The sequence below is a fragment of the Malaya genurostris genome, chromosome 2 (genome assembly GCF_030247185.1).
Source record: "Malaya genurostris strain Urasoe2022 chromosome 2, Malgen_1.1, whole genome shotgun sequence".
Lineage (NCBI taxonomy): Eukaryota > Metazoa > Arthropoda > Insecta > Diptera > Culicidae > Malaya > Malaya genurostris.
The window spans coordinates 280,021,743-280,048,384 of NC_080571.1; the positions used below are offsets into that span (position 1 = coordinate 280,021,743).

General features: G+C 37.8%; 1 protein-coding gene across 1 annotated transcript in view; it reads right to left on the reverse strand.

Annotated features, from left to right (window-relative positions):
* Positions 1–578: 578 nt before the first annotated feature.
* The window catches only part of LOC131430267 (homeobox protein aristaless), a 223,067-nt gene continuing 197,003 nt past the window's right edge, over positions 579–26,642 (reverse strand). Inside the window, exons 5-6 of the mRNA XM_058595093.1 lie at positions 10,925–11,187; positions 579–10,848 (exon numbers count right to left, since the gene is read on the reverse strand). Of these exons, the coding sequence (XP_058451076.1) occupies positions 10,449–10,848; positions 10,925–11,187 (663 nt within the window). The 3' untranslated portion in view covers positions 579–10,448. The remainder of the gene's footprint in view (positions 10,849–10,924; positions 11,188–26,642) is intronic.

A 26,642-nucleotide genomic window follows, 5' to 3' on the forward strand; every position in this document is an offset into this window, starting at 1 on the left:
AACACATTTTTCATCTACTTCAATATGTGCAAATCAAATAGCATACTAGTTGAATCAACTAATTATAAGTTAAAACAACAACTGCAAAAATAAAAAATTGCGAGATCGTAATTTTTTGATTGGAGGGTTTTCCGTGTACTCACATAAAAGTAAACTCGATTTTCATTGAATGTTATTTTGCCGATTACTCAACTTACAATATACAATATATTTGCTCCGGCTCTAAGAAGCAATAGCACAGAGAAAATAGTTCGAAAATTGTTCAATAATGCTGTTATTGCAGCGCGGAAACTTTGAAGCCAATCTATCGAACAGAGACAGCAGATCTCACTCTAACTAATGGTTTAACAAAAAAAAGCGTTTTCTCCTACTTTTAACTTGAAATGATGCAATCTAAACCCTTTGCTATTTCAGTGGACTTTGCTATTTCAGTGGACTTCACAAAAATATTCCTGAGTTTGTTAGACAATATTTGATTTGTGGGAAGACTGTAAAATGTCATCATCATTGTACAAACAATTCCTTTGTTGTTTAGTACACTGGAAAAATGTGATAACAAAAGTAAGTTTAGTCTAGCGTTATTATATTATGTTTATTTTCAGCAATTTACAACCGGTGAAATTTTGTTTATAAATTATAAAACAAGCTCATTTCTTTGTATGCATTGCTTCTATCATTACAATAACTTCATCTACTAAAGTATTCAAGTACGTACCACTTAAAAAAAGAAAGTATGCTAAATTAAGATTTGTATACTGTTTGTTTGTTGCGCTATGTTACAGATGTTGTGTGGAATTTCGTCTAATTTTATAATATCAATCAATTCTGTAATTTTCGAAATATATTAAATCCTTACGAATAAATACTCTACCAAGACAAAAACAGATTTTTTGAGTCATTTTGTACATTTTAACAGCTACCGATCGACTGAATTCCCTGCTGCTCAACGAGGAATTATTGTACACGAATTGCTTGTAATATAAAATAAGTTCTCCTTTGAGTGTATTTTGATATGTATCATTTCTTCACTATTTATATAAGGCAACAAACTTTTGTTTCTGATTATAAGCTCCTGCAAAGCTGTGTTCAAGTTCGTAATTCTACTAGTTCTCCCCAAACCGGCAGCGCAGTGCTCCCACCAACGATTAATTAATCAACCTTTCGCCTCATGAAATCGTCGCCGTACCTCCCCGGTAATCAGGCTCGGTAACCTCGGCCGTGGTGTGGAACAACAGAATTTGTGCAAATTGGAAGCCTGCTACCATGGCGGCAGTTATTTAGTGTGTTCTCCAGAAACCCGCCATTAGCCACATCAGGCTGGACGTTTGCTGCTACTAACTATATGAATTAGGTGCAAAATAAGCATACACACGAGAGAAAAAAAAAACCTGAATTAATCTAATTCGTTCCGACATCGATTTGCAGTGTTTGGCCGTGGCCCCGGTCGTCACGGTATCCGTTGATGTGCCACGGCAACGCAGTAGCCGTATCACATTTTGCCGACGGGCTTTCGGCTTTTCAATTTATTTAGAAGATGATAGCACATCTCCTCGCATCTTGGATCCTCTTTTCAACTCGGACGTTTAATAAGCAGTTTGCTTGAGATTAGGACCGATGTTTGATGGGGTGTTCGGCAATTGCCCCAGACAAATACGGACTCCAGGAAAGGTGAATGAAAAAAAAAACAATTTTTTTCGGCTAATATGAGAATTACTAAAATTACCTGTTTCTGACTAAAAGGTGTCGTTGCGAAAGGAAGAAAGTTGGCAAAGTGCGGCTGAGAAGGAACCCACAGTCAATTTAGCAGACGAAAACCGGTAGCCGAAACTTAACTAAATACCTTTCTCCTCTCTCAGTCTCGAAGGAAGGTGCCACCGATGATTATGACGATGATGGTTACGGTGAAACGATTAAACAGATCAGGTCGTTAGCAAAAATACTCATATTTAAGAGACATACGAAAACAGAAAGCGAATCATTTAATCAGGTATTTTGACTGTTACTCGAGCCTTTCGAATTATAGGGCTGCCGTGAAGTTTGAAAGCAAAATCCAGGAAAATTGAAAAGTTTGGCACGATAGTGGCAAAATCATAAACAGGTGAAATACGTTTTTTTATCGAAAGCGTTGTAAAAAATTTGAAGCTTTTTTTAGATACAATACAATGAAAAACATTTTCTTCGTATTTTGTCTTCGAGACATCAGCGCTCTAGCAGTTTAAAAAGAACTGCCGTTGTCAGTTAGCAGATCAATTTCAGACAAAAAGTACACTATACCTAAATAACACTTTTGTTTTTTTTTTGAGTTTTTGCTTGAGAATCATCAAATAATCGATCTGCTACGATGCAGTTTCCTACTTCCCTAAATGTTGTTCGATACTTGGAAGAAAGCAGTCGTTTATCGAAATGAGTATCACACGTATGTGAAGCGCTTCGAGACTGCAAAATGATCGAAAATATCCTAATGAGAAACAGCCAAAACAATTACGAAGTCAAACAGGCTGGTTTTGGGACAAATGATTTTTCAGATATTGCCAAATTCAATCTACATTAAAGAAATGAAATGTTTGTTTTACATTTCCCAATATATTAAATTCGAAAACTTACACGAAAATATTGATTTTTTGAGATTTTGAAGTAAATATAAGCTTTTACTTCTAAAATTTTACACGTTGCTAAGTTCATTGAGTTGGTAAGCAAAAACTTCTACAATTTCTTCAATTTTAAAAACTTCTATGAAAGTATCGATTTTTTTTAGATTTGTGGTAAACATAAAACATAAATTTTTGAAATTTTAGCTGAAAGTAAATTTAGTCGGTTGGTACACGAACATTCTTGAATGCGTGCTTAGCTGAGTCACAAAAAACTCTAAGATTCAAAAATTTCTGTAAAAGTACAAAATTTCTTGAGATTTTTAGTAAATATGGTAGAATTTCCTGTTAAAAATTTCAATTGAAGCATTATTCAATCGGTTGGTGATCAACAATGCCTAAATGTTCGATATGAATTTCATGCTAAGTGTCAAACAGGTTTAATTTGATTTTAATTTGAAAAATTTCTATGAAATATCTAATTTTTGGATTTTCTTTAGTAAATTTGAAACTATTTTTTGCCGTACATTCCAGCTGGAATCAAATTCAATCGATTAGTGTACAAAAATGCTTAGCTGTATTTAGCATTCTTTGAATACTTCTAATATTCTAGAAATTCTGTGAAAATATCGCATTTTTTTAAAACATTTTCAGTTAAGTTGAAATTGATTTCTTCTAAAACATATAACATATATCAAATGCAATCTATTGGTATATAAAAATGCATATAATGTCGCTTTGAATTTAAAGATATGTCGAAAATACGAAGTTTTCGATAATTTTTGCTTGGACTTTTGATTACCTTTTTGATCATAACTTTCATTAATAAAGTGCAATAGAAAAATTTTCTGTTCCATTTATGTTGTGATAGACGTTTCTATCTAATGATAAACCAATTTTCAAAATCGGACTTCTAACTGCTGAGATATGGCCAGCCAAAGTAAGCGTTCCCACTTTTTTTCAACTGACTTTAATTGAAACTTTTTATAATAACTTTGAATAGAATTTTCGGTTTTCCATCGTTTTAAATGGGGTTTATTCCAAATGAATTTATCTTTCCAATGGTGAAAAAAAGTTTTGAAATCGGTCCAAAAAGGGCTTAGATATAGTCAGTCAAAATTAGCGTTTCCACGTTTCATGGTACCCTTGGTAGTCCGCGTAACTTTTTACCCCCTTGGTATTCGGAGTGTTAAAAGAACAACGTATGCATTTTAAGATCCGAACGATACATGTGCAATGAAAAAAATAGGTAGTAGTTATGAATAATGCATTGATTGTTTATTGCAATCAAAAAGAAGAAGCGTAGCATGATTTTATCTAGCCGGACATGAAAATTTGAAAATGTTCTGAACAATGCGCTAAGTTGCATTGCAATCGCGGTAGGCCGGAAAACTAGAAAAACCTGAACAACGTGGTTACAAGTCAGCTTATTAGGGCATGTTCAGGAGTGTTCTAGTTCTAGATGCATAATTTATGTCAGTTACAAAATTTAAATCTGAATTTTATAACAAGAAAAACTGGCAGCCCCAGCAGTGTTTTACTCGTGTTTCAAATATACAAAAAAAAAAGAACGGCATCGTTGACCAGTTTTAAATTTGACAGAAGAACTAGTCGAATAAATAAAACTAGAACGGCTTGTTGGGGATACGTTTGTTCCAGTTTCTGCTCTATTATAGATCTTCCATATAGAACTTCTAGCTGCTGAATTTGCTCTTGGTGAGAGTTGAATGAAACAGTCGTGTTCTTCGATTCGGGCAGTTCGTAAAATGGAGGATTCCGACAGTCATTTGCAAATGGAGTTGAAACTAACGTAATGTGGAAGCAATTAGAGAGACTTAAATCTCTTGCAATTTTTACGTAATTTCCCCTCGTTATGGGATGTCTTTTCAAAATTTGCCTTTTGAAAGAGTGATACGTTGGTGATTGTGAATAACTTTTTCTGTGCTTCAAGATAACCACAAATAACTCAAACTTAAGGTTTTCCTCAACGTTTGGCATCAATGAGCATCACAGACGACGGATTTTTATGTAGTGAGCGATACTTTATTCATACGTAGCCAACTGGATGGATAAAAAACGTTAAACATTGATTTGTTTCGATCATTCAAGCCTGCATACGTTTCAGTCACCACATGACAAGTATGTCAGCTCAGTCAGTCCAGGTTCCGAGTAATATTCCACGATCGAGGATTAGAATCCTTATTCAAAGTGTTGATCCAGATCGAAATTGTTGTTCAGAAACCACATATTCGCGATAAGACAAGAATACAACGTACCAACGCATCACCTACTCATTGGCTTCAAAGTGGCCTACGACACAATCGATCGAGAACAGCTATGGCAGATCATGCACGAATACGGTTTTCCGGATAAACTGACGCGATTGTTCAAAGCAACGATGGATAGAGTGATGTGCTACGTCCGAGTATCTGGGACGCTCTCGAGTCCCTTCGAATCTCGGAGAGGGCTGCGGCAAGGTAATAAACTCTCTTGTATCTTGTTCAATATTGCTTTGGAAGCCGTGATTCGAAAAGTGAGGATCGACGCGATCTTCCGAAAGTCCGTACAGCTTTTTGGCTTCGCCGACGATATTGATATTGTGACACGTAACCTTGAGAAGATGATGGAAACATACATTGGACTGAAAGCTGAAGCTAGGCGTATCGGACTGGCCATAAATGCGTCAAAAACAAAATACATGAGTTGTAGAGGCTCTAGACAAGCAACACTACGCCTCCCACCACGAATATTGATAGACGGCGACGATATCGAGGTGAAAATTCAGAGACGTGTTTTGACAGGAAATCGTGCGTACTTTGGGCTTAGAAAAACCCTTCGATCGAGAAAAGTACGCCAACGCACGAAATTGACCAGCTACAAAACGCTCATTAGACCGGTTATTCTCTTTGACCACTAGACCTGGACTATGTTGGCAGAGGACCAACGCGCCCTCAGTGTTTTCGAAAGAAAGGTACTGAGGACCATCTATGGCGGAGTGCAGATGGAAGACGGCGTATGAATCACGAATTGCAACAGCTGTTAGGATGGGCTGGGCATGTCATAAGTATGTCGGACGACAGCCCAGTGAAAATGGTTCTTGAATCTAATCCGACTGGTACAAGAAGAAGAGAAGCGCAGCGAGCAAGGTGGATCGATCAAGTGAAGGGTAATCTCAGAAGCATCCGTGACTTGAGTGGCTGGCGACGAGCAGCCATGGACCGAGTTATGTGGAGACGTATGCTACAGCAAAGGACACCCCAGGATTATAGCTAGGTAAGGTAAGGTTTCAACAGGACGCCAACAGAACACCCATTAGAACAATGATTACTTATCTTATCTCCATGTTTTTTTTTGTTTCCATTAAAGAGGTTTTAACATTGTGGTCATTCACCTCTTCGGACCAGAAAGTTTTCTGATCCTATGTACGGGGTTGGGAATCGAACCCAGGTGGGCTGCGTGAAAGGCATCGACTTATCCATCACGCTATATCCGTTCCCCTGTTTCCATATTCATTCTGGAGTTAACAATTTGCAATCATTATGCGACCAAAAGAATATTATGATTGTGCCAAAGTAGATAATTTACTGTTTGCCTTTACTACGTGGGGAAACATTGTCCAGTTGTACTCGATGTTCATTATTTAGAAAATGTACCAGCACAATCTTTTATGAAGATGTCCTCCATGCACTCTGCTAGCGATTTTTCGTCTTCATAGTTTTTGAGAGATATCGCTTTATTTGAGCTCGTTGATGCTGTACCGATTGTATCGCTTTGTGCTGCTGATACGAAGAAGTATATCAGAATAAAAAGTACTTCCGCAATTGCTCCCTTCTTCAAAAATCTCAAAACAACAAATTCTACACTTTCAATTTTGTCGACTAACTCATCGTGAGTGGACGAGAGGGCTTGATGACAAATCGACTATTTGCTATGAAAAATACTATAAATCAGGACAATTTTGAAGCTTTAAATTCATATATTGAGGAAAATATTTCAGAACTTTACCTATTCATACCAAATTTATGGATGCAGTATAGTTTCTAAATTCCGTAGAATTGTTTTGAACCGGCATTTCAGGCAATTCTTCAACTGCTTGAACTGATGAATCCAGCACATACTTACCATCCGGAACACTCTCTGTCAACGAATTCTATCTATTTATCTTTTGATTTTCGCGAATGAGCGCTTTCCTTTTCTTACATGGACAAGGAATTTTGAAAAGTTTGTTGTTTTTTGCGACGGTAAAAAAGAGAACAGAGTTGCGAATAACTTGGAGGGAAAGCAATGTTTTTATTTAAAAGACATTTTTATTTAAACCTATTTGCGTACAAGCCTTACGTGGCCGATTGAGCCGATTTTTTAAATAAAAAATTTGTTTGTATTCGATCTCGTTGTCACCCTTTTTCTAGGAGAAGAGGAGCTTCCGTTTCCCTCATGCGAGGATTGACGGGCACTTTATTCGTGGCTTATCTCGTCATCCATTGACGCATCGGTGGTATTGTTGATTTCCGTCTTCCTTTCGTTTTCCTTGTTATTCGCAGTCTTGATCTCGTTGCTAGTTACTGTAGAAGCGCCTTGTTGTACATTGGTTGCAGTTGCTGGTTGGTTTGATGGCGAAACAGTAGTACTGCGTTCACTTGCTTCCGTTGTTGAACGGTTGACTTTGTCTTTGGTTGAAGATTTCCTTTTCGCAGTTTCAGTGCAAGGTTTGCCGTAGTGTACAGGTTGTTTACAAAACTGACATGTAATCAGCTGATTTTCATAGGTAATCAGCGTTTTACACGGATGTTTTCCATCTTGACCACAAACGATGTAAGATGGAATTGCCTTACGTAGTTGCATACGTACCACTCGCACGCCATTCCGGATACCGGTAAAAAAAATTCGCCATACTTCCCTTTCGATGGAAAGAACTTCACCGTACTGTGACATGTTTTCCCGAACAAACCCATCGCTGGTTTGCGGGGGAAGGTCATGCACGCGTACTTCTATTGCATTGTCCACCATGTACACAGGGATTTTATATTTAACATTGTCATGATCAACACTATTCACCTCGTTGTTAACCGAAGCGAATGCAATTGCATCTCTTTCACGTTTGAACATATTGTACACACAGTTAGACGCCTTGTTGAATTGAATTTCAGACGCTTACATTATTAGCGTCTAGATGCATTCGTTCTTTAAGTAAGATTTCAATTTCATTTGCTGCTGGTCTAACTTTGCAGCGCTTGAAATCTATACAAATTGAATTTGGTCTTGTAGGCCAAGTTTCAGGCTTTGTTCAATCGTATTTGCCCATTTCGTGCACTCTATTGTTCACTGCACTGTATTGTCTTTGTTTCTGTCGTCGCGACCGTAAACAATTTGCGACTGTGTCGGATGAGATGCGAGCACGAACTGGAAAGCAATGTTTGAAATGAAACTAAGGGACGGCAAACAGTTTATCGGAGATTTTTGGAAAATTTCAATTATGAGTTATCGAAAGGTTTTCTAATAAAATCGAAAGGTTTTCTAATAAAATTTTTAGATCAGAGGATTAGTTTATCAGTGAAGAACAATTCAATATTGTTTCATAAAGCTTATTTATACCATAGAATTAGAAAAAGCAGTTAAAATCTTGAAGTGAGAGAAAAATAATAACATTCTAGGAAGAAATTTCCAATAAAGGTCCGCAAAATTTTTGCACAAATCTTTCTTCAGAATTAATAGTTTATCGTAAATATATACCAATACGACAAATGACAGTGTCACCAAATTGTAGTAGTAATTCCACGGAACATATTTACCCCTACGCGAAGAAAAAATGTGTTTGATACTTTGTTAAAATCAAGAGCATTGCAAATAACGGAAGGTTTCTTTGTTTGCAAATGTAGCTCGATTCCATGGTCACCTTACGTTATGAAAGTAAATTGAGGATTTAAATTCTGGTTCAGAAGTAAGTTTCAAGAGATGCAGAAAAAGGGGTCCAGTTTGTTCCGAAAAACCTTAACCCACCCAACTGCCCCCAGTTCAACCCCAATTGAGAAATACTGGGCAATCATGAAAAGGAGATTCAAGGCAAAGGGAAAGGCTGTAAAAGACATCAATCAGATTACGACCTGGTGGAAAAAAGATAGCTAAAACGATGGATGAAGAAGGTGTGCGCCGCCTAATGAGCCGTGTTACAGGAAAAAAATCGAGAATTCCATCGAAACAGTGACGAATAATTTTATCCGTATTTTTTCTTAAAAGTATGAAGGAAACGCTACATTTGCATAAAAAAAGATCTTGAATTTAATAATAAAAAACTGAAATACAGGCAATTGTCTTTGTTCCAATTCTATCTGAAGCAAGCTTTACGATTTATTTATGTCCTGAATTTTGTTCTAGAATTCTGAAGTTAAAATCCTAAATCGAAATATTGGATTCAAATTCCGAATGAAAATTAAGGAATTAAATTCAGTTCCTAAATCAAGTCAAGAAACCAGTCCCAGAATTAGGATACAATTCCAGAGTCGTAGTTTTCAATTTCTGAACCTGTGAACAAAGTTCCGAACCTGCAATTAAGTTTAGAATTCAGGTTTTGAACTCAGTTCCAGGAAATTCAGTTTAAGGATTTTGTTCCAGAGTCCAATCCAAAATTATGTTCCTGGAATCCACATCCAGTATTCAGAAGTTGAATGCGATTACTGATAGTCTGTTGTTGCTGCAGCTGGTTGAAGGCAACTGCACGACACGACGTCCGAAAAGCGAATGAGAGCACGAGCGTCCAGTTCCGTGTGAAGTACGAGAAAAAAATGATCGATTTTCGACCATGGTTTATATGTCTCCGACCTGACTACGTGATGATTTTTCCGTATTGTTTAGAAAAAATCGAGAAAACTTAATTTTTGAGTTATTTGTAGTCATCTAACACTGTGTTTCATTATAAATTGCTGATCATATTCCTGCTGGCATGGAGAAAGAATTATTTTGTTTCGTTTAGTACAACTCGAGGTTTTCACGATAAAGTTCTACCCCTTCTTCCATTACAGGGCATATTTTGAACAGGTGCTCTATAGTGAAGCAAGACGTATTCAAATGAAAACAATTACCAAGAAAACTGGAAAAAAATTATAAAATAATCAAAGTTGGAAGTTGCACTAACCGTTGCATCGTTAAATTCTACCAACCAAAAGAGCATTGCATGTCGGGCCGGCGTTCCCCGAATCACTCATTTCAAGCCGTTGTCCTAGAAACGAATTCTACATTCCAACGACCCCCGCCTCATGACACATTTTCTCTGCTGATGAACCAGCATCTCGCGAATGACAAATTGGAATGGCAATTCCAATTCCGGGAATTATATCACCAGTTAATTTCAGCACTGCTGACGGAAAATTGCTACTGGCTACTCTCGCAGGTCTGCAGAAATCTACGGAATGAGCCGAGAAATGAAAAAGGTGAACCGTGCCCTCCGGGTAAGGATTGTATTTTTTTTTCAGCTTCAGCTAAACGATCGTCACATATGCGTGCTTGCGGTTTCGATTAATTAAGTTGGTTTTCTGGTAGCCTTGGCAGCACTGCATCTGCTGGCGATTTTGTGGATTGTTGTTAATTATATACCGGGACAACACCGGCAAAGGAGGCAAAGGATGTTGCATTGTATTGCGTTGTTTATTTTTTGTTTGTTTGTATTATAGATTGCAAAATTGTAGAAGGCACTGTCCTAAGGCTATGTACGATCGTACCTAAAGTCAGCAAAAGTGAGTGAAATAGGTGTGGCTACTAATTAATTAATTGTTCAGTGTTAACGATTTTTGTTCCAGTTCTAGTACGGCATTAAAGTAAATGTTTGTTAAGGAACCTTAGGACAACAACTGGAAGGCAGATCGATCCTTAGCTTAAGATATCACTGTGCCCGTTCTGGCGTAGCATTTCGAGTCGCAGTTCGTGTTCGCGGGCCTTCAGTCGGAGGGCGGCAATCGAAGAGCTACGTCGATCCTGAGGTGGCGTAGTTGATCCCGGCGATACCCCCAACGGTACCGGCGGAGAAACAACTGGCACTGAGGTGGGTGAAACCGGTGGTGACGCCGGTGTCGGAAGGCTGGCCGACGGTGGAGGACCGGCTGTTGTCATATAGTCGGAACCGGTCACACCACCCGGTGGCGATGGTTTCGATTGCATTACCGGCGGTGCTCGCTGGGCTGCCGAAATGTTTGCCAGAAGGGTTTGAAACGAGGCCGACGGGGTGTACAGTGCACCGACTCCCGGTGGAAGTAGATGCGGTGGCGGTGTTCTAAAAACAAAAACAAAAATCGGTGTTAAATTTTTGCATCTCAATAAAAAAAAACTCTTTTCCAATAGATCCTAACCTGTGAAACTGGTTGAAGTACGCCGACGGTAGGACGTGACCTCCTCCGAGCGTCGGATAGCGAAACGCTGCCAAACTTGCGGCATCGAACGGTTTCCTTAGGTTGAAACCCAAATGAGTAAACGGATTGGGAGGTAGCGAAGGTGCCACGACGGTTGCCGACGGGACCTGCGCCCCGGCAGCCAGGTACGGATTGTAAGGATGCCCCTGGGGACCAACTTTTTCCTGCTTGCGCCACTTGGCTCTTCTGTTCTGGAACCAGACCTGAAAAAAAACGAAACGGTAAAATAACGTAACTATGATTTATGGATCGTAGTAGCGTGAATCCGATATCGACAAACAAATATTCGGTCGGTTGTCAGTTTTTATTAGCAAAACCACAGACCACAGGTTATCTATTTCTTCCAAAAAAGGCAACCACAATTCTCACACGATCTCGCATGCCAGCTTGTGGCCGTAACCTTGGGTGTCACCCCACCAATTTGATGATAAATTAATTTACCCAAATTGATCGTTCATCGGAAAACGGGTTCGCCTTGGAGCTTTCGCCCTCTTGGAGATAGCAATCAGCCGTACCGGCATCGATTATTGGCAGCCCGAAGGAGGGTCGGTGCGGCATTTTTTGCCGAAAAAGTCACAGCACGCGGTGAGGACAAATTGGAGTTGCCGTCGCAATTCCCGAGAAGTTCAGCCGAATGAAAGGAGGAACCGACGAAAACCGACGACAATTTATGAATCAGCTGGGATCATCTCGTTTTTCGTTTGCAAATTGTTATTAGCTTCGCACGAGGTTCGTCGCCTGCCATTTGACGGAGACTCCACCACTCCGGGCACGGCAAAAAGGAAACACTTTATATCTCGTTGCGAGGACTGTTTTTCCTTTCAGTGGCTCCGTTCCGAGAATTATCCGTGTGTTTGAGTGTTTGTGTGTCTGCCTGAAGAGAATGGGCGCCCCATGCAAGGAGCATCGAATATCGACCGGTGATCTGCGATTGGTATCGTGCGAGGGCCCGGTCTCTAACAGGTGATTAGCGGATCGTCACAAAGGTAGGCCCCCCTAGGGCGTATTAGATTAACAAAAGCGCCATGCTGGGACCAAAACACATAATTTTTAATATTTTTTCTCGGCCCTTCCTACGGTTATCATTTCTCGCTGATCTTCCAACCGTTGGACCATTTCCGTAGTCTGAAAATCGATCGAGGATACCGCCGAGCCAGGCAGGGCGTCCGGAAAAGGAGAATGAAACCTATTAATACTCAATCAAAACTAATTCTCGCTCTATTCTTTATGACCGCTGAGCTATGGATTTTTTCATTTTTTTTTCTTGCTTGCAGGAGTGCTTCGAAAACTGCTTCGGAGACTGTGCATCTGCTGTGTCCTTTTCCTTTGACGAAAGTCAGACACTTCACAGAGCGGGCGGTGGCAATGACGGCAGACAATCGCAGTAATCGTTAGTGGAAGAGCTGCGATTAAGACCACGCGGTCTCGGTCTCGCGTTGTACAGAACGATGTTGATTTTTATGCTTTTAATAACTTTAGTTACGGCTGTTTAGCATTTCTGTTGCCGTGCGCGGGATATTTTTCTTTTCCTGCAATCGGATTATACTTTTTGGGGGTTTAAAACAGGCAAAATATGTGGCGTTGGCCTGATGTTTGGACATTCTAGAATAAAAGCACGGATTGAGCTTAAGCGTTAGGTTTTTTCCCCCTTATGAGTGGTTAAGCATTTAATATATTTGCAATTTGGTTTTGGAATGAATAATTTTTTCTTTTGATTCGATTGAGATTACCATCCCCACTGAATACAATCGCTGATAAGTCATCAATTAATGCATTATTTCATCTTATTATCTGTGTTGAATGTTCCTATAACCGTGACCAAAATGTGGAATCGCCGTTCACCTGTTTCATTTGTATACGCGGATCTAAATCGGTGAGCCTGTTCGGTGTCGCCCCATGGCAACGAATTGCCTCTGAGTTGTTAAGCCATCAGACGCCAATTACATCTGCCCGCCCCAGTCGAACGATTAATATTTTTGTCAGTTTTAATTTTTCAATAAAAAAATGACTATTTTCCCTTACTTTTAAAAATACGTTATTTTTGGCATATTGTTACCATACCGGATAGAGTGTAATAAAATCTAAACTTGAGACGTGCAGCAATTCTCTACACGCAGAAGCCCCAGATCATAAAATTGCAATATAGCAATCGCGACCTGGTTGTTACAACTACCATAGCTGTTGATTACCATTTTGGTAAGCAAAATAACTGTTTTCGAATTCTGTCAATTGGCTGAGAACGGAAACAACAAAACGCAAAACAAAATTTCTCCTTGTTTCACCAGATAAAAATATACTGTGAATTTACATCTATTGACATGCACATATTTGGAGCAGGAAATTAATCAAAAAGTTACTCTACAATTCTTTACGTTTAAATAGAACTTGAACACTAAACTAAGCGTTAATTTGATAACACAGTTTTCTTCATTGAAAAATCAATGCAATCCAATTTAGTTTTGCATCGATGATGGTTTTCAATCATACTCTGGATTCAACTGAAGCTCATTCCATATTACTTTTGATTTACATGTCCAGGGTTGCTACGGTCGCGCGGATTCCGCGAATTTCGCGATTTTCGCGGATTTAACGCGGTTTCTGCTAAGATTTCGCGCGAATTTCAAAAAATATCATTCCACATATCATTTGTTCGAAAATAATTTTTTTTTTGCAAATTTTTGAAGCTTGTGAGTTTTATGAAACGATAAAAAATTGAAGATGGGCGAACGTTTCAGCAATTGGTCGAGCTGGACGAATTGGTGAATTTTCACCTTGATAAAACTAAAATTTACTAGAAGGCGGTTCTAGCAAATGTTTTCTTCAGTGGACAAAATTTCGATTTTATACTTTTCGATCTCGAGTGATACAAGTTGCTATTTCAACAGAGCTGTTACCAGGAATTACAAAAAACTTTTCGATATATGTGATTGCGTTTTCCCATTCCAATGCGGTAATCGAAAGAAGATTTTCGCACTCAAGGATATTGATGTCTGATGGAATATATCGTCTCAGTGAAAACACATTCAATAATGCAAAGAACGTAATAAATGAATTCCTAGTCTTCAATAATTTGGTCACAAATTTTGAGTATGATAAAAATCGCATTTTGAAAGCAAAATTTGCACGGCAGGCTTACGAAGCGAAGTCTGACAAGAAAAAAGAAGAAGTTCTGGGATTCCATCCGTGGTGATAAGAAATTGTTCTAACAGTTTGTTGGTTCCACTATCCAACATTTTCAATTGTTCTATGCGTTCTGGAATTTTTCCTGAAATATGGAAGAAAGAGCTTCCAATTGTTACAATTTTACATTCGACGTCGTAGTTTTCTTTTTTTTCGGATTTCCTATGTTAGAACTAATTATGGATATAACGAGCCCATTGCTAGCATGTGCCGCATATTTAACAAATGTTTCAATTCTTTCGACTTTCATTTATCACGTAATGTTATCAAGAAATCGTTTCTTATGTTACTGTCTCATTAGATTTAGTTACTATAGAAGAACTAGATTTAAGGAAATGTATCATTTGGATGATTTTGATCTATTGATGCAAAAGATGAGGAGGTTTTATGCCTACTGGAGAACAAGTTCAACAGAAACTAATTCCAGTGGGCTTTTCCCTGATCTAAATAAATGATAAGGATAAATAAAAGATGAGGAGGAAAAGAAAGACATTTAGAGTAAAATCTGATAACAGAGGAAGGCGCTATTATAATTGAAACTGAAATTAAAAAGAGCGAATCAGACCATCCTGATGTGCTCTACCTTAAAATTTATCTTACCAAGAAGGAAATGTTTGCCGAGCAAAAAGAGTAAACCAAATTATCCTGTGTTGGTAATTTGTGTATTACGTACATTTTATTTGGTACGTTTGACATCATAGATCTATATATTCATATATGCAGTGTAACGAGTTTATCAAAGTGACTTGCAGGATTGAGTTTCAAACATTTTTTTTGACAATAATTTATTCTCAAATGAATGTTAAGCATGACATTTTATATGAAATATCAGTTTTGAACAATTTTCACCAACGTTCGATGGAAAATTGCTTACATTTTATAAATGTAGATTTTATTCCCTTATAAAAAAGTTAGCAACACTGCTGCAATGCATTTGCGCTACACAAAATAAGCAAAACTTAACATTTTCTGTTACAAAAGCAGTTTGCCGGAAAAATAAATAGTTTTACGACAACATTCCATATCCTGAAATAATTTTTCTCGAGCAGTTTTAAGGAAAACCGAATGGTTTTAGACTAAGACACTTTTCTCGAATTGCAATTTTAAGCATAATGAACTGATTGGTTTATTTTTCAACCATATGGAAGATTTATTGATTATAATCAGGAAAAGAAGCGCCGGAATTGGTTTACCGCGCATAATGTTAACATTACTCATACGCTTTCTAAGGGTCTTGCTCCTTATCTAAGGACATCGAAAAAGATAGAGAATAAAACTGAAATCGTTTTTATGGGGTTTCTCGAAGTGACGTGTTGTATGCGGACTTATTTATTGTGTTCATATACAAACTTATGTAGATTTTAAAATTATATTTAAGTGAATATTCAAGTACTGCGGAAAGTATCACCTGCATTAAATAGTTGTCTAACGCTTCGCTCGAATATCGCGCGTTTTAGTTTTCAACTTCGCGCGGATTTCGCGCGTTTTGATTTTGAAATTTTTCGTAACAACCCTGCATGTCGTGTAAATTTTATTATTTCTTTCTGTGAGAATCGTTTCATGTTGAAAGTTTTAAACGGCCATTTTGAAGGTGAAGTTGAACCAGCTTAATACCCTGTGTACATTTTGCTTCACTCTGTAGCAGGCACGTACCCAGAGGAGTGGGCCTGTCCTCTCCCGATATCAGAAACCGAAACCAAAAAAAGTTTGATGGAATGGGACTGTTGATCATGCAGATTACATCGTGAAAAAATGGTTTTAAGAGTTTCGTGATGATCGAAACTCCACTGCCACTAACAGTGTCCAAAGTATATAAAATGGAGGCTAAAACTGAGAAAAAAATAAACAAGAAAAATAAAAATACATGAATGACCGAGAGAAAGTGCGCGAGCATGCCATAGTTGGATAAGATTCTGCAGATGAGAAAGGTATCCTCCTACTGAATCCTGCACATTCTTATTCAGGACTAAAAAGACGAACGCAAGCGCACTTCGAACACATGTTTAGCGGGATCCATTATTATACATCAGAGAACAGGATGGTTACCCGAAAATGGACTGAAGTCAGAACGAGTATTTCCAACCGACACGGTTCAATATGGATCGGGTAGTTCATGATGTCGGTTTAATGCGATTGTCATGGTATACTTTGGAGGACTACGTCGAAACAGAAATGGAAGTAGTAGCCTACATTAATGGAGCGATTAAAAAAATAAAGTGTGCAAACCGCGAATATGATTTAGCGCGAAGTTCGTCATATTTAAGTCAATTATGAAATGAAAAATTTTCAACAAACAACTTTATCCAAAAAAAAATTTAAAGTTATTCTATACATATTTCCATGCGTATGGAAATTAGTTAACATGTTAACAACCCTCATCCGAAAAAAATTTCTAGGTACACGCCTGGCAAGCGCACTTCGGAAGTATGTTTTTTTATCGAGTAACTTTTAACTGGAGTGATTCGGGTCCTGAAGTATTTTTGAACATTCCGAAACGAAATCGAATGGACTTTTGGCGTCGATTGGGAATTATTGAAAAAACTAGAATCTTCTATTACAGCACTAAAGCATGTGCTCCGCAGCGGCTCAGCAAGGCCCGATAGGGCGGAAAGGTTATGATGTCGATTTTCGTGGGTTCTAAGGGCATATTTTCCATGGACTCCCTCGAACAAGTGTAAAACCACTAGAAGGTTAGAACTATCGGCTCAGTATCCGATAGCAACCACCTTATCTACCCGGTTCGGCTCCCTCGGACTATTATCTGTATCCGAATCTCAAAAAATGGGTCACCAAAACGAAATTTAGCTTGTGGGAGGAGATCCTTGACTTCCCGGAGGAGTATTTTGTACTTTTAGGAAAATTATTTTTCAGGCAAGTTAAAACAATTGCAGTATCGCTAGAATAAATGTTTCAACCTTCAACACAACAATCTTATCGCTTATCTTTCAATATATTGCGACTCTTTGACCAATTGCGTCAATAAGAAGGTGATGTCTGGGAACGTTATATGTACATTTATTTTATTTATTTATTTATTTCGTCAAGCAAATGTAGACTACATATAAATTGTTTACAATGTTCACTTACATACTACGCATTATTTCTACGACAAAGCTGAGATTTTATTTTATTTTTTGACATAGTAAGGTCAAGATGTTCGCAGTATTGATTGTAATGGCGCATTATTCGATTGACTGGACTGTATTTTGCATAATTTGTTCTAGTGTTTCTTTCTAAAAATAATTTCCTGGTTCGTAATTGACGGCTAGGTGTATAAAAATTTAGTTGCGATAATAAAGAAGGTGATTGAATGCGTTGAGAAATAATGTCGCTGATAAAATAAAGCATTGCAAGGTCGCGGCGTTCTTTAAGTGTTTGTATATTGATGAGCATGCAGCGTGCTTCATATGATGGTAGAGGAAATGCTGTCCAGTTTAATTTACGAAGTGCATATAAAAGAAATTGTTTTTGAATAGATTCGATGCGTTCTTCGTGAATAATATTATATGGATTCCATACTAGGCTGCAATATTCCAAAATAGGTCTGACATATGTAGTGTATAATAATTTTATTGTGTATGGGTCCTGAAAGTTATGACTGAAGCGTTTAATAAAGCCCAGCATGCTATTTGCTTTATTGATTATGGTATTGTAGTGTTCCACAAAAGTGAGCTTGGAGTCTAAGATTACGCCTAAATCTCTTACAATTTTACATTTTTCTACAAGTTGATTTCCTAGATGTATGTTTGTGGGTATAGTTTCATTTTTCCTACTGAAAGTTATTGAGTTACATTTTTTTACATTAAGTTGGAGTAGACTTTTGCAGCACCAAATGTAGAATAGATTGATTTCGTTCTTGAATATTACAGCGTCGTTGATATTTTTTATTTCCATGAAGAGTTTCATGTCGTCTGCATATATAAGCACTTTCAAATTTTTGAGTATGAAGGAAATGTCGTTTATATGTAAAATGAAAAGGAGAGGCCCTAAGTGAGAACCCTGAGGTACGCCAGATGTTACATTAATTGGTTCAGACAGAATGTTTTGGAAGCGGACTACCTGTACACGATTCGTTAAGTATGATTTGAGCCATTCAAGAAGAGTATGTTTTATGCCATATTTTTGTAGTTTGTGTAGAAGTAAAGGTATGTCAATACGGTCGAAGGCTTTGCTAAAGTCAGTGTAAAGAGTTTCTACGTAGTTGCCGGCGTCCATTGCATTCAGTGTGAATGTCATAAATTCTAAGAGATTTGTTGTAGTTGAGCGGCCTTTAAAAAAGCCATGTTGTTTGTTTGTTATTACATTTTTAAGTTGATGAAAAAGTTTTTCGTTTACAATTTTTTCAAATAATTTTGGAATGCATGAGATAATGGCTATTCCACGGTAGTTCCGAATGTTAGATTTTGCACCAGATTTAAATATTGGTACAAGAAAGGAAGATTTCCATGCTTTGGGAAAAGTACATTTATTAAGCGATAAGTTAAAAAGTAGTTGTAGTGGTAGTGTAAGTTCTTCAGCAAGATTTTTTTAAAATATTGGTGGTATACTGTCAGGTCCAGGCCCTTTTGAGGCGTCTAAGTTTTTCAGTGCTGTCGAAATGTCATGTTCTGATAGAGATGGAGCTAGAAAATGCAGGTATGAAAGAGAAGTATTCACGGTCACGGTCAGTTTCTGAATAAGATGTATATACTTCTTGGAAAAAATTTGCAAATTGATTGCAGATTTCTGTACTATTTTTCCCTACATGTTCGTCGAGGTGCATTTGAGATGGAAAATTGTTGCTTTTTAGTTTAGTTTTTGTGTAGTTAAAAAAGTTCTTAGGGCAAGTCTTTATTTCGTTTTCAATTTTGTGGTTGTATTCTTCGTGTGCTGTGTTAATGGCTATTTTGAGTTGATTGCATAGATTTAAGTAATTTTGAAGATGAGCGTCACTTTTTTCTTGTTTGTAAGTTTTGTGTGCTTTTTGTTTCCTATTTTTCAAATGTTTTAGTTGTGAATTGAACCATACAGGTAGCTTGCTGTTATGATTTTTTCTTCTTCTTTTCATGGGCAAAGTTTCGGATAATATTTTGTTTATAATGTGATAGAATTTGTTTACTTCGACGTCGACATTTCCTTCTGTACTCAGTATGTTCCGCCAATTTATTATACTTAGTCTACACTTGACTTCTTCAAAATCAATTTTATTGTATTCCGGCACTTCCTCATATTCCAAGTCGTAGGGAAGGGATGCATTGTGTGTAAATAATGAATATTCAATTGCGGTGTGAAATGCTTCATTTTTCCATAATGGCAGGTTTGATGCATTCACACAAAAGTCTTCTGTGCAATTTGTGAAAAGAAGGTCTAAATATGCATTTTGTTGATTTTTTACGGAGTTTACTTGATGTAGGCCAAAATTAGAAATTTTGTCGAAAAAGTAGTGCAATGTTTCGTTTTCTCCAACGACTGGGAGTAAGATTGATTCATTTTCAATGTCAGAAATGAAGTCCGCATTACGTTGATTGAAGTCGCCAAAAATATGTAGCTTTACTTCGGGTTCCATATTCGAAATAATTGTGTCTAAAGATTGAAAGAATAATTCAAAAGAGAATTTGTTCGCATTTTCGGGTGGGAAGTAGACAGAGCAGTAAATATGTTCTTCTCCCAATATTGAGACTTTGGCCCATACATGCTCAAATTCTTTATATTTAGGAGTAATAATTTCTTCAGAAGTAAAGCAAGAGTTTATGGCTATGAGGACTCCACCTCCAGATTTTTTCTGACAGAGAGATAAATTTCGGTCGTGCCGGAATACGTTAAAATTATTTCCAAATACTTCTTCGCTTCTAACACTTTCATCCCAGCTGCTTTCAGTTCCAAGGATTACGTCGAAAGAGGAGGTTATTAAATTTTGATGAATTTCTTTTATTTTGGCCGGGCTTTTCATGCGGTTGAAATTTTGGCAATAGACCAAAATTTCAGTCACATTTTGTCTATGAAGCGAAGAAGTTTTTGAGAATTCTGAAATACTTACATTACTAATTCCTGTTTCTATTCCTTCGTCAGAGGGCGTCGTTATTTCTTGTAATTTTCTTGTAAGAGTTCCTATCGAATCAATTTCGCAAATGACATCGAAGCACTACACCATTTCTACTCACAAACTTCGAACTTGCAACAAATCGTGACTGCGAACGACTCGTCAGTGCCACGTACGACCCCCCGAACCATCAATCGTCGTCTCCGGACGCTACTCGTAAATTTCCATCTGTCAGCACCCATCGCTCAAATTTGACCTAATCGCACGGAAGGATCAGTCCAGGCAGGGCAGGGAAAGCAAAAATCTTCCCATGAGTAAACCGGTAAACCCTTCATCCACTGAACTCGCTTCTGCTTAACGAGCTCTGTTTTTTTTTTAAAACGCTAAGCGTCGCCGGACAGATAATCTCAAATTTGATTACACACCCATTCCGCGCACTACTCTCGCGCTCCATGGGTGGTCCCCCCCGAATGTAGCAATCCTGATCCGGTCCGAGCAGTGATCGCTGCTTGTACAGGGCGCCCCACGTGGTCAACACCGGTTCTGTTTCTTCCATGATGGATCAGGCAAGTGATCTCCTAATCGTTTGGCTTGATGAGCTAGTAAAATCTGAATTTCTTCTCACTATTCCACACAACTCGTCAGGCTACTCAAATCATTCTGGCCGGAGGTTGTAGACACAACCCCTTTTTATCAATAACACTGCTTTCTGACAGACTCTGACGGAGATCTATTAGCAATGTGAAAGGCAAAGGGTTCATTTAATTCCGTAAGCAAATATTTGCTCCGGTATTCTGAATGCTGCTGCCCAGCTGGAAGCCGGGCTGCGTTCCGTTCGACTGGGGTAGGTATATCCCGAAAAGAAAAGGTGAACCAAACCGAGTGAACCGATCCAGACAGCAAACTGTCAAAATGTTTTTTTTTTCTTCTTTCTCCTGTGTTTGGGTGTGTGTGTCAGATCTTGCAGCGCTTTTATGATTTGATTTGTGGCATAGTCATGTCTAATTTCATCCAATGAAACTGGCTTCCAAAGTCAGAAGATTTTCAGAATTAACAATAATAGCTCCAACAGCTCTCATGGCCCACAAGTTGTGTGTTTGAACTGTACGAAAATTGCGTGAATGCTTCTGGGGGACGGGTAGTGAAAATGCCACACGCGTGATCGTTGCTGACCACATGCGGTATCATATCAAATCAGATGTCATTACATTTGTTAGCAATTTTATTATCCCCATCAGAGCCTCAGACCCGTCAACGATTCTCGTTTCACGCGGCTCACGCACACACTCACATGATCCATTCGTCATGACGAAGGAAAGAATGATATATATTTTTATTGGGGTTCGTCGCTTCTTCTCCGCTGGGACGGCTGCTGTCTGATGAATCAGAAGGGTCCGAGGTTTTCGAAATCGGTTTGGTTTTTTTTACGCTTTCGAACCTTCACCCATCCAATCTAGGGGCGACAAACCTATAATCTGGTGTTATTAGATTAGCCGGGTAATTAATGAGCGACAATAGCGCCACCTACGTTCATTATTTTTGTTGGTCTGAGAACAGAGAAGTGAGTCATTCTGGAAGAATTCTCCAACACAGATGACATCGAACTGACTTTCATTACGCGTAGCAGATTTCGTCGTGAGAAGAGAACTTATTGCAACGTGCATTTTGTCCAGTATGTATATTAAGTCATTGTCTTTAATCTTCGGGCGAAAATAAAACGTCTTCTCAGTCGGTTTTTATGATTTGCCTGAGGTCTAAACAAATAAACTGGCACCAGCCAAGCGAAACTCGATCGTATAAAAGTACGTAGCAACAATAACTGGCGAATATATTTTTGTTGCAATTTACTTGTACTACACATTCACAAAACCATGCAAAACACTCCCCAATTATCATAATAATGCAAAATATGTTTATGTCGGTTGTTATAATCCGTTCGTCGTTGGCAGCTGGTACTTATAGCTGTATGCACCTCGTGGGGGTGGAATAACAAAGAATGCAACCCACCAGAACGGGCGCCCCCTCCGTACCTCGCGCAAATTCAATAAAAGTAATGTTTGCTTTTTTATGATTTACAAGCCATAAATCAGGATGGGGTAAATTGGATCGTTTCGCTCGAGGAGCGAATAGTTGGCGAACTGCCTGTTTCTGCTGCTGCTGCTGCTACCCTCTCTCTTGCTTCCCCTCCCCAACAGTCTGGCTTTCGAAACAAACAAACAGCGATCGATAGTGTTAATTGAGTCTCGAAGACCTGTGCTGCTGTTGGCCCAGACGGTGCACCCCGCGGAACGATCTTTTAACGACATTCGCAGTTCTGGGCGCTAACTAGCTAACGATCCTGCCATGGGTGTTTTCAACACTTTCGACCGGGGCGTTCGGTTCCCCCGTCCGGTAATGAGAATGGCGATAAAGGGAACTGCTTCGATCATTCCGTTTTTTTTTTATTTTGCTAAGCAAACTGATTTGGTTCTGGCAGCGCGAGTAATTGGGCATGATTCTATCATTTCCGGGTGTTACCCTTTACTTCATTTCATTTGCTTGAAGTGTTGCAAATACAGATCACCCGGTGTGAATAATCGCTACAAACAACTTTGTTACGGAGGAAGCTGTTATTAGTAATCCTGTCTATGTTTTATCTAGCATATAAATCGTGGGGTCATAAATACTTTACGTGATTATTAGTAACGAGTTTCTTTTCGATTCGGATCGAAACAATATGAAGGCTAATTCTGCCCGTGCTGGTTTAATAATTCATTTTGAGTATGTGTTATGACGTAAAATCACCATCAACTTAGTTTTTTTTACATTTTATGACTATCCAACGAGAAAATAAACCGACAGAAAAAGTAGTGCCACAATTTAATAACAGTGTTGATGGTGATTTTAATTCTTTACACAAACCCAGTGTAGCTTGTGAAACGAGGTCAACCAGTGATATAAGAGACATAATATGAACTTCAGCTGGCCGCACAAAATATCATGTACGTAACTTCATCCCGATCAGAGAAAAATGATTAAAGCATACCTTATTATGCCCTTGTCTTCCGACTAGCAAAAGAGCTTAAAGTGATATTCGTAATGTTGATTTAAGAGCTAGAAAAGCAAAGCAGAATACTTAAAGTTGTCACCCGCAATAGCAGAGTAATATCTAATTGAAGTATTTCCAATTTCAAAACAGTAGAACAGTAACATTGAAGTGTAGAATACAGTGACAAAAGAAAAACCTTTTTTAATCCACTTAATGGTGTAATGATGCCTTTCTCATATTACTTATGCTTTCAAAAATATCACTAGAAGATTCTGCAAAAAAAATTTTTTTTTTCAATCTTGAATACAATAAACTTTCTTTGGGTATGAACTAACATAACCTTTTCAATTTGTAAACAGTTATGTCAAGTTCATAAGATTTTTTTTTTCATTTTGCATCGTCGCACTAAATGATTCAACACACTTTACCCTATAGATCTGGTACCGGATGAAATTAAACAGCAACCTATGAGACTATAGGAACTTTTATTTGAGCCTAAGTTAGTGGAAATCGATCAAATCATCTCTAAAAAATGAGTGAGTGTCGTTTTAGAGTTTTAGATAACTATTTCCGGTAATTCTGGAACCAGGAAAATGGAACCAGTATAGCCGAAGTCGGATCGTTTAGTAAGAAACTAATAACACAATAAGTCCCGAGACTAAAGCAGAGATGGTGTTCGTAGTAAACCAGTAACCACGTCTTTCTAGAGTACTAACCTTTGCTTGAAACGGGTCAAAATTTTAAGTCGATCCGACCAGAAACAGCTGAGTTATCGTGGTTGGAGTAAAGTCGTTCTGTAGTTTGTTTAAAAAATGGAAAAAACCGAGTTTCGTGTTTTGATAAAACATGGTTTTTAATGGGTAAAAACACCGTGCAAGCGAAACAATGGATTGAAAAATGTTATCCGGACTCTTGTCCATCAAAAGCAACGATTTGTCGGTGGTTCGCCGAGTTTAAACGTGGTCGTACCGACACAAATGACGCGGAACGCTCGGGTAGACCTGTGGAAGCCGTTACACCGGAAAATGTGAGTGAAGTGACAAAAATTATAATGAAAGATCGTAAAGTGAAGCTCCGTGAGATTGCTGAGATGACACAGATATCATATGGAAGTGTATTTACTATCCTTCATGAAAAATTGAGCATGAAAAAGGTTTTTTCCAAGTGGGTGCCGCGATTGCTCTCAGCAACGAGTCGATGATTCAGAAAGCAGTTTATCGAACAAAAAAAAACGTTGGAACCATTTTAACACTCACTCATTTTTTAGAGATGAAGGTGATTATGTTAATGAATAAAAAAAAATTTTGCAAAAAAAATGTTGTTTCCTTTGTTAGTCTCGGGACTTATTGATCCATGTGTTAGAGCCTACAAATTAAATCAATTTTGAGCCTAATTAAGAAGAATTTTACCTCTTTTGCATCGTCGCTATAAATGACGGTGTGCAATTTTAAACACGCTTTACCCTATAAAAGCATGATGAAATTCTATAGCAACCTATGGGCCTTTTCTGTTTTATTATTTCTAAACCTATGAGATTTTTCTATTTTATGAATAACATTATTTGACACATACTCACACACATACATACACACTTAGTCTTCCGGGCCAATTTTGATTAGTTCATTTTTCAAGTGATAGCATAAAATTTTTATATGAGAAAGGCAATAGTGCATCGTTATCATGATTTCATGATAATACTAACAAGTAGGTTCAAATTGCTTAAAAGATTTACAAATTTACATGTTTTCACCTTAAAAATATACATTTGAATATGGCAACGCTGCACGCTATACGAAATTGATCAAAGCACGCTGCGAACGGAGCAAAGCCGCACGTACCGACGCGTTCCAGTTTTACATCGTCATTTTGAATGACGATTTGATTGTTTTGACACTCATCGCCCTATAATTTCGGAACCGAAAGTCGGATCTGGATGAAATTACTCAGTCTCTTTTAAGACAATGAGAGCTTAAATTTAAATCATGAAAATCGGTTTAACCGTTGCTGAGAAATCCAAATGTTTTCTGTTTTTGAAGCTTTTCTTTACTATTATCGGTGCTTATATATGCAGACGACATAAAACTCTTCATGGAAATAATATCAACGACGCTGTGATATTTCAGAACGAAATCAATCTATTCCTCATTTGGTGCTGCAAAAGTTTACTTCAACTCAATGTAAAAAAAATGCAACTCAATAAACCCATTCTGTAGACATATTTTTAGGAAATCAAATAGTAGAAAAAAGTAAAATTGTACGAGATTTAGGTGTAATCATGGACTCCAAACTAACATTTGTGGAACATTATAACACAATAATCAATAAAGCAAACAGTATGCTGGGCTTTATCAAACGCTTCAGTCATAATTTCCAAGACCCATATACTATAAAAATGCTATATAGTATATATGTCAGACCCATTTTGGAATATTGCAGCCTAGTATGGAATCCATATAACATTATTCACGAAGAACGCATTGAATCGATACAAAAACAATTTCTTTTATATGCATTTTGTAATTTAAACTGGACAGCATTTCCTCTACCATCATATGAAGCACGCTGCATGCTCATCAATATACAAGAACGCCGCGACTTTGCAATGCTTCGTTTTATCAGCGACATTATTTCTCAACGCATTCAATCAGCTCCATTATTATCGCAATTAAATTTTTATATTCCTAGCCGTCAACTACGTTCCAGGAAATTATTTTTAGAAAAACATGCTAGAACTAATTATGCAAAATACAGTCCAGTCAATCGAATAATACGCCATTACAATCAATACTGCGAACATCTTGACCTTACTATGTCAAAAAATAAAATAAAATCTCAGCTTTGTCGTAGAAATAATGCGTAGTATGTAAGTGAACATTGTAAACAATTTATATGTAGTCTAGATTTGCTTGACGAAATAAATAAATTTCGGAAGCGGAAACCGGGGACTAGAAGTCCCGAAATAGCTTTACATATTCTCTTACTAACAAGATCTGCCAACTAGATGAATTTAGCAATAAGTTTTATAAAAATATGTACCTCGTTTCGCCATCGCTTGTGAAAAAATGCTCATGAAATTGAAAATTTTAACTAATCGCACTTTAATACCGGAACCGAAAGTCGGATTTGGATCAGTTTTTTTGGACTTTTTAAAGAATTTCAAAACCTTTTACTTGCTTCTTAGTTTGTGAAAATCGGTTACGAAATTGCTGAGGAAATCGAGTGCGCATTTTTTCATAAATAATTTTGGTTACCGAGACATGTTTCTTAAAACGTTCTTTCTTAAATATCCAATATTTTTCAAATGGTCGAATTTACGAGTGATTTGGTGGCCACATGTCTTTTGTAACAAAAGTAACCCTTTCGGTGACATACCATTGTTCCGTTGATTTCACATAATGGCAAGAATGCGAGGTTCGATTAGAAAACAATAA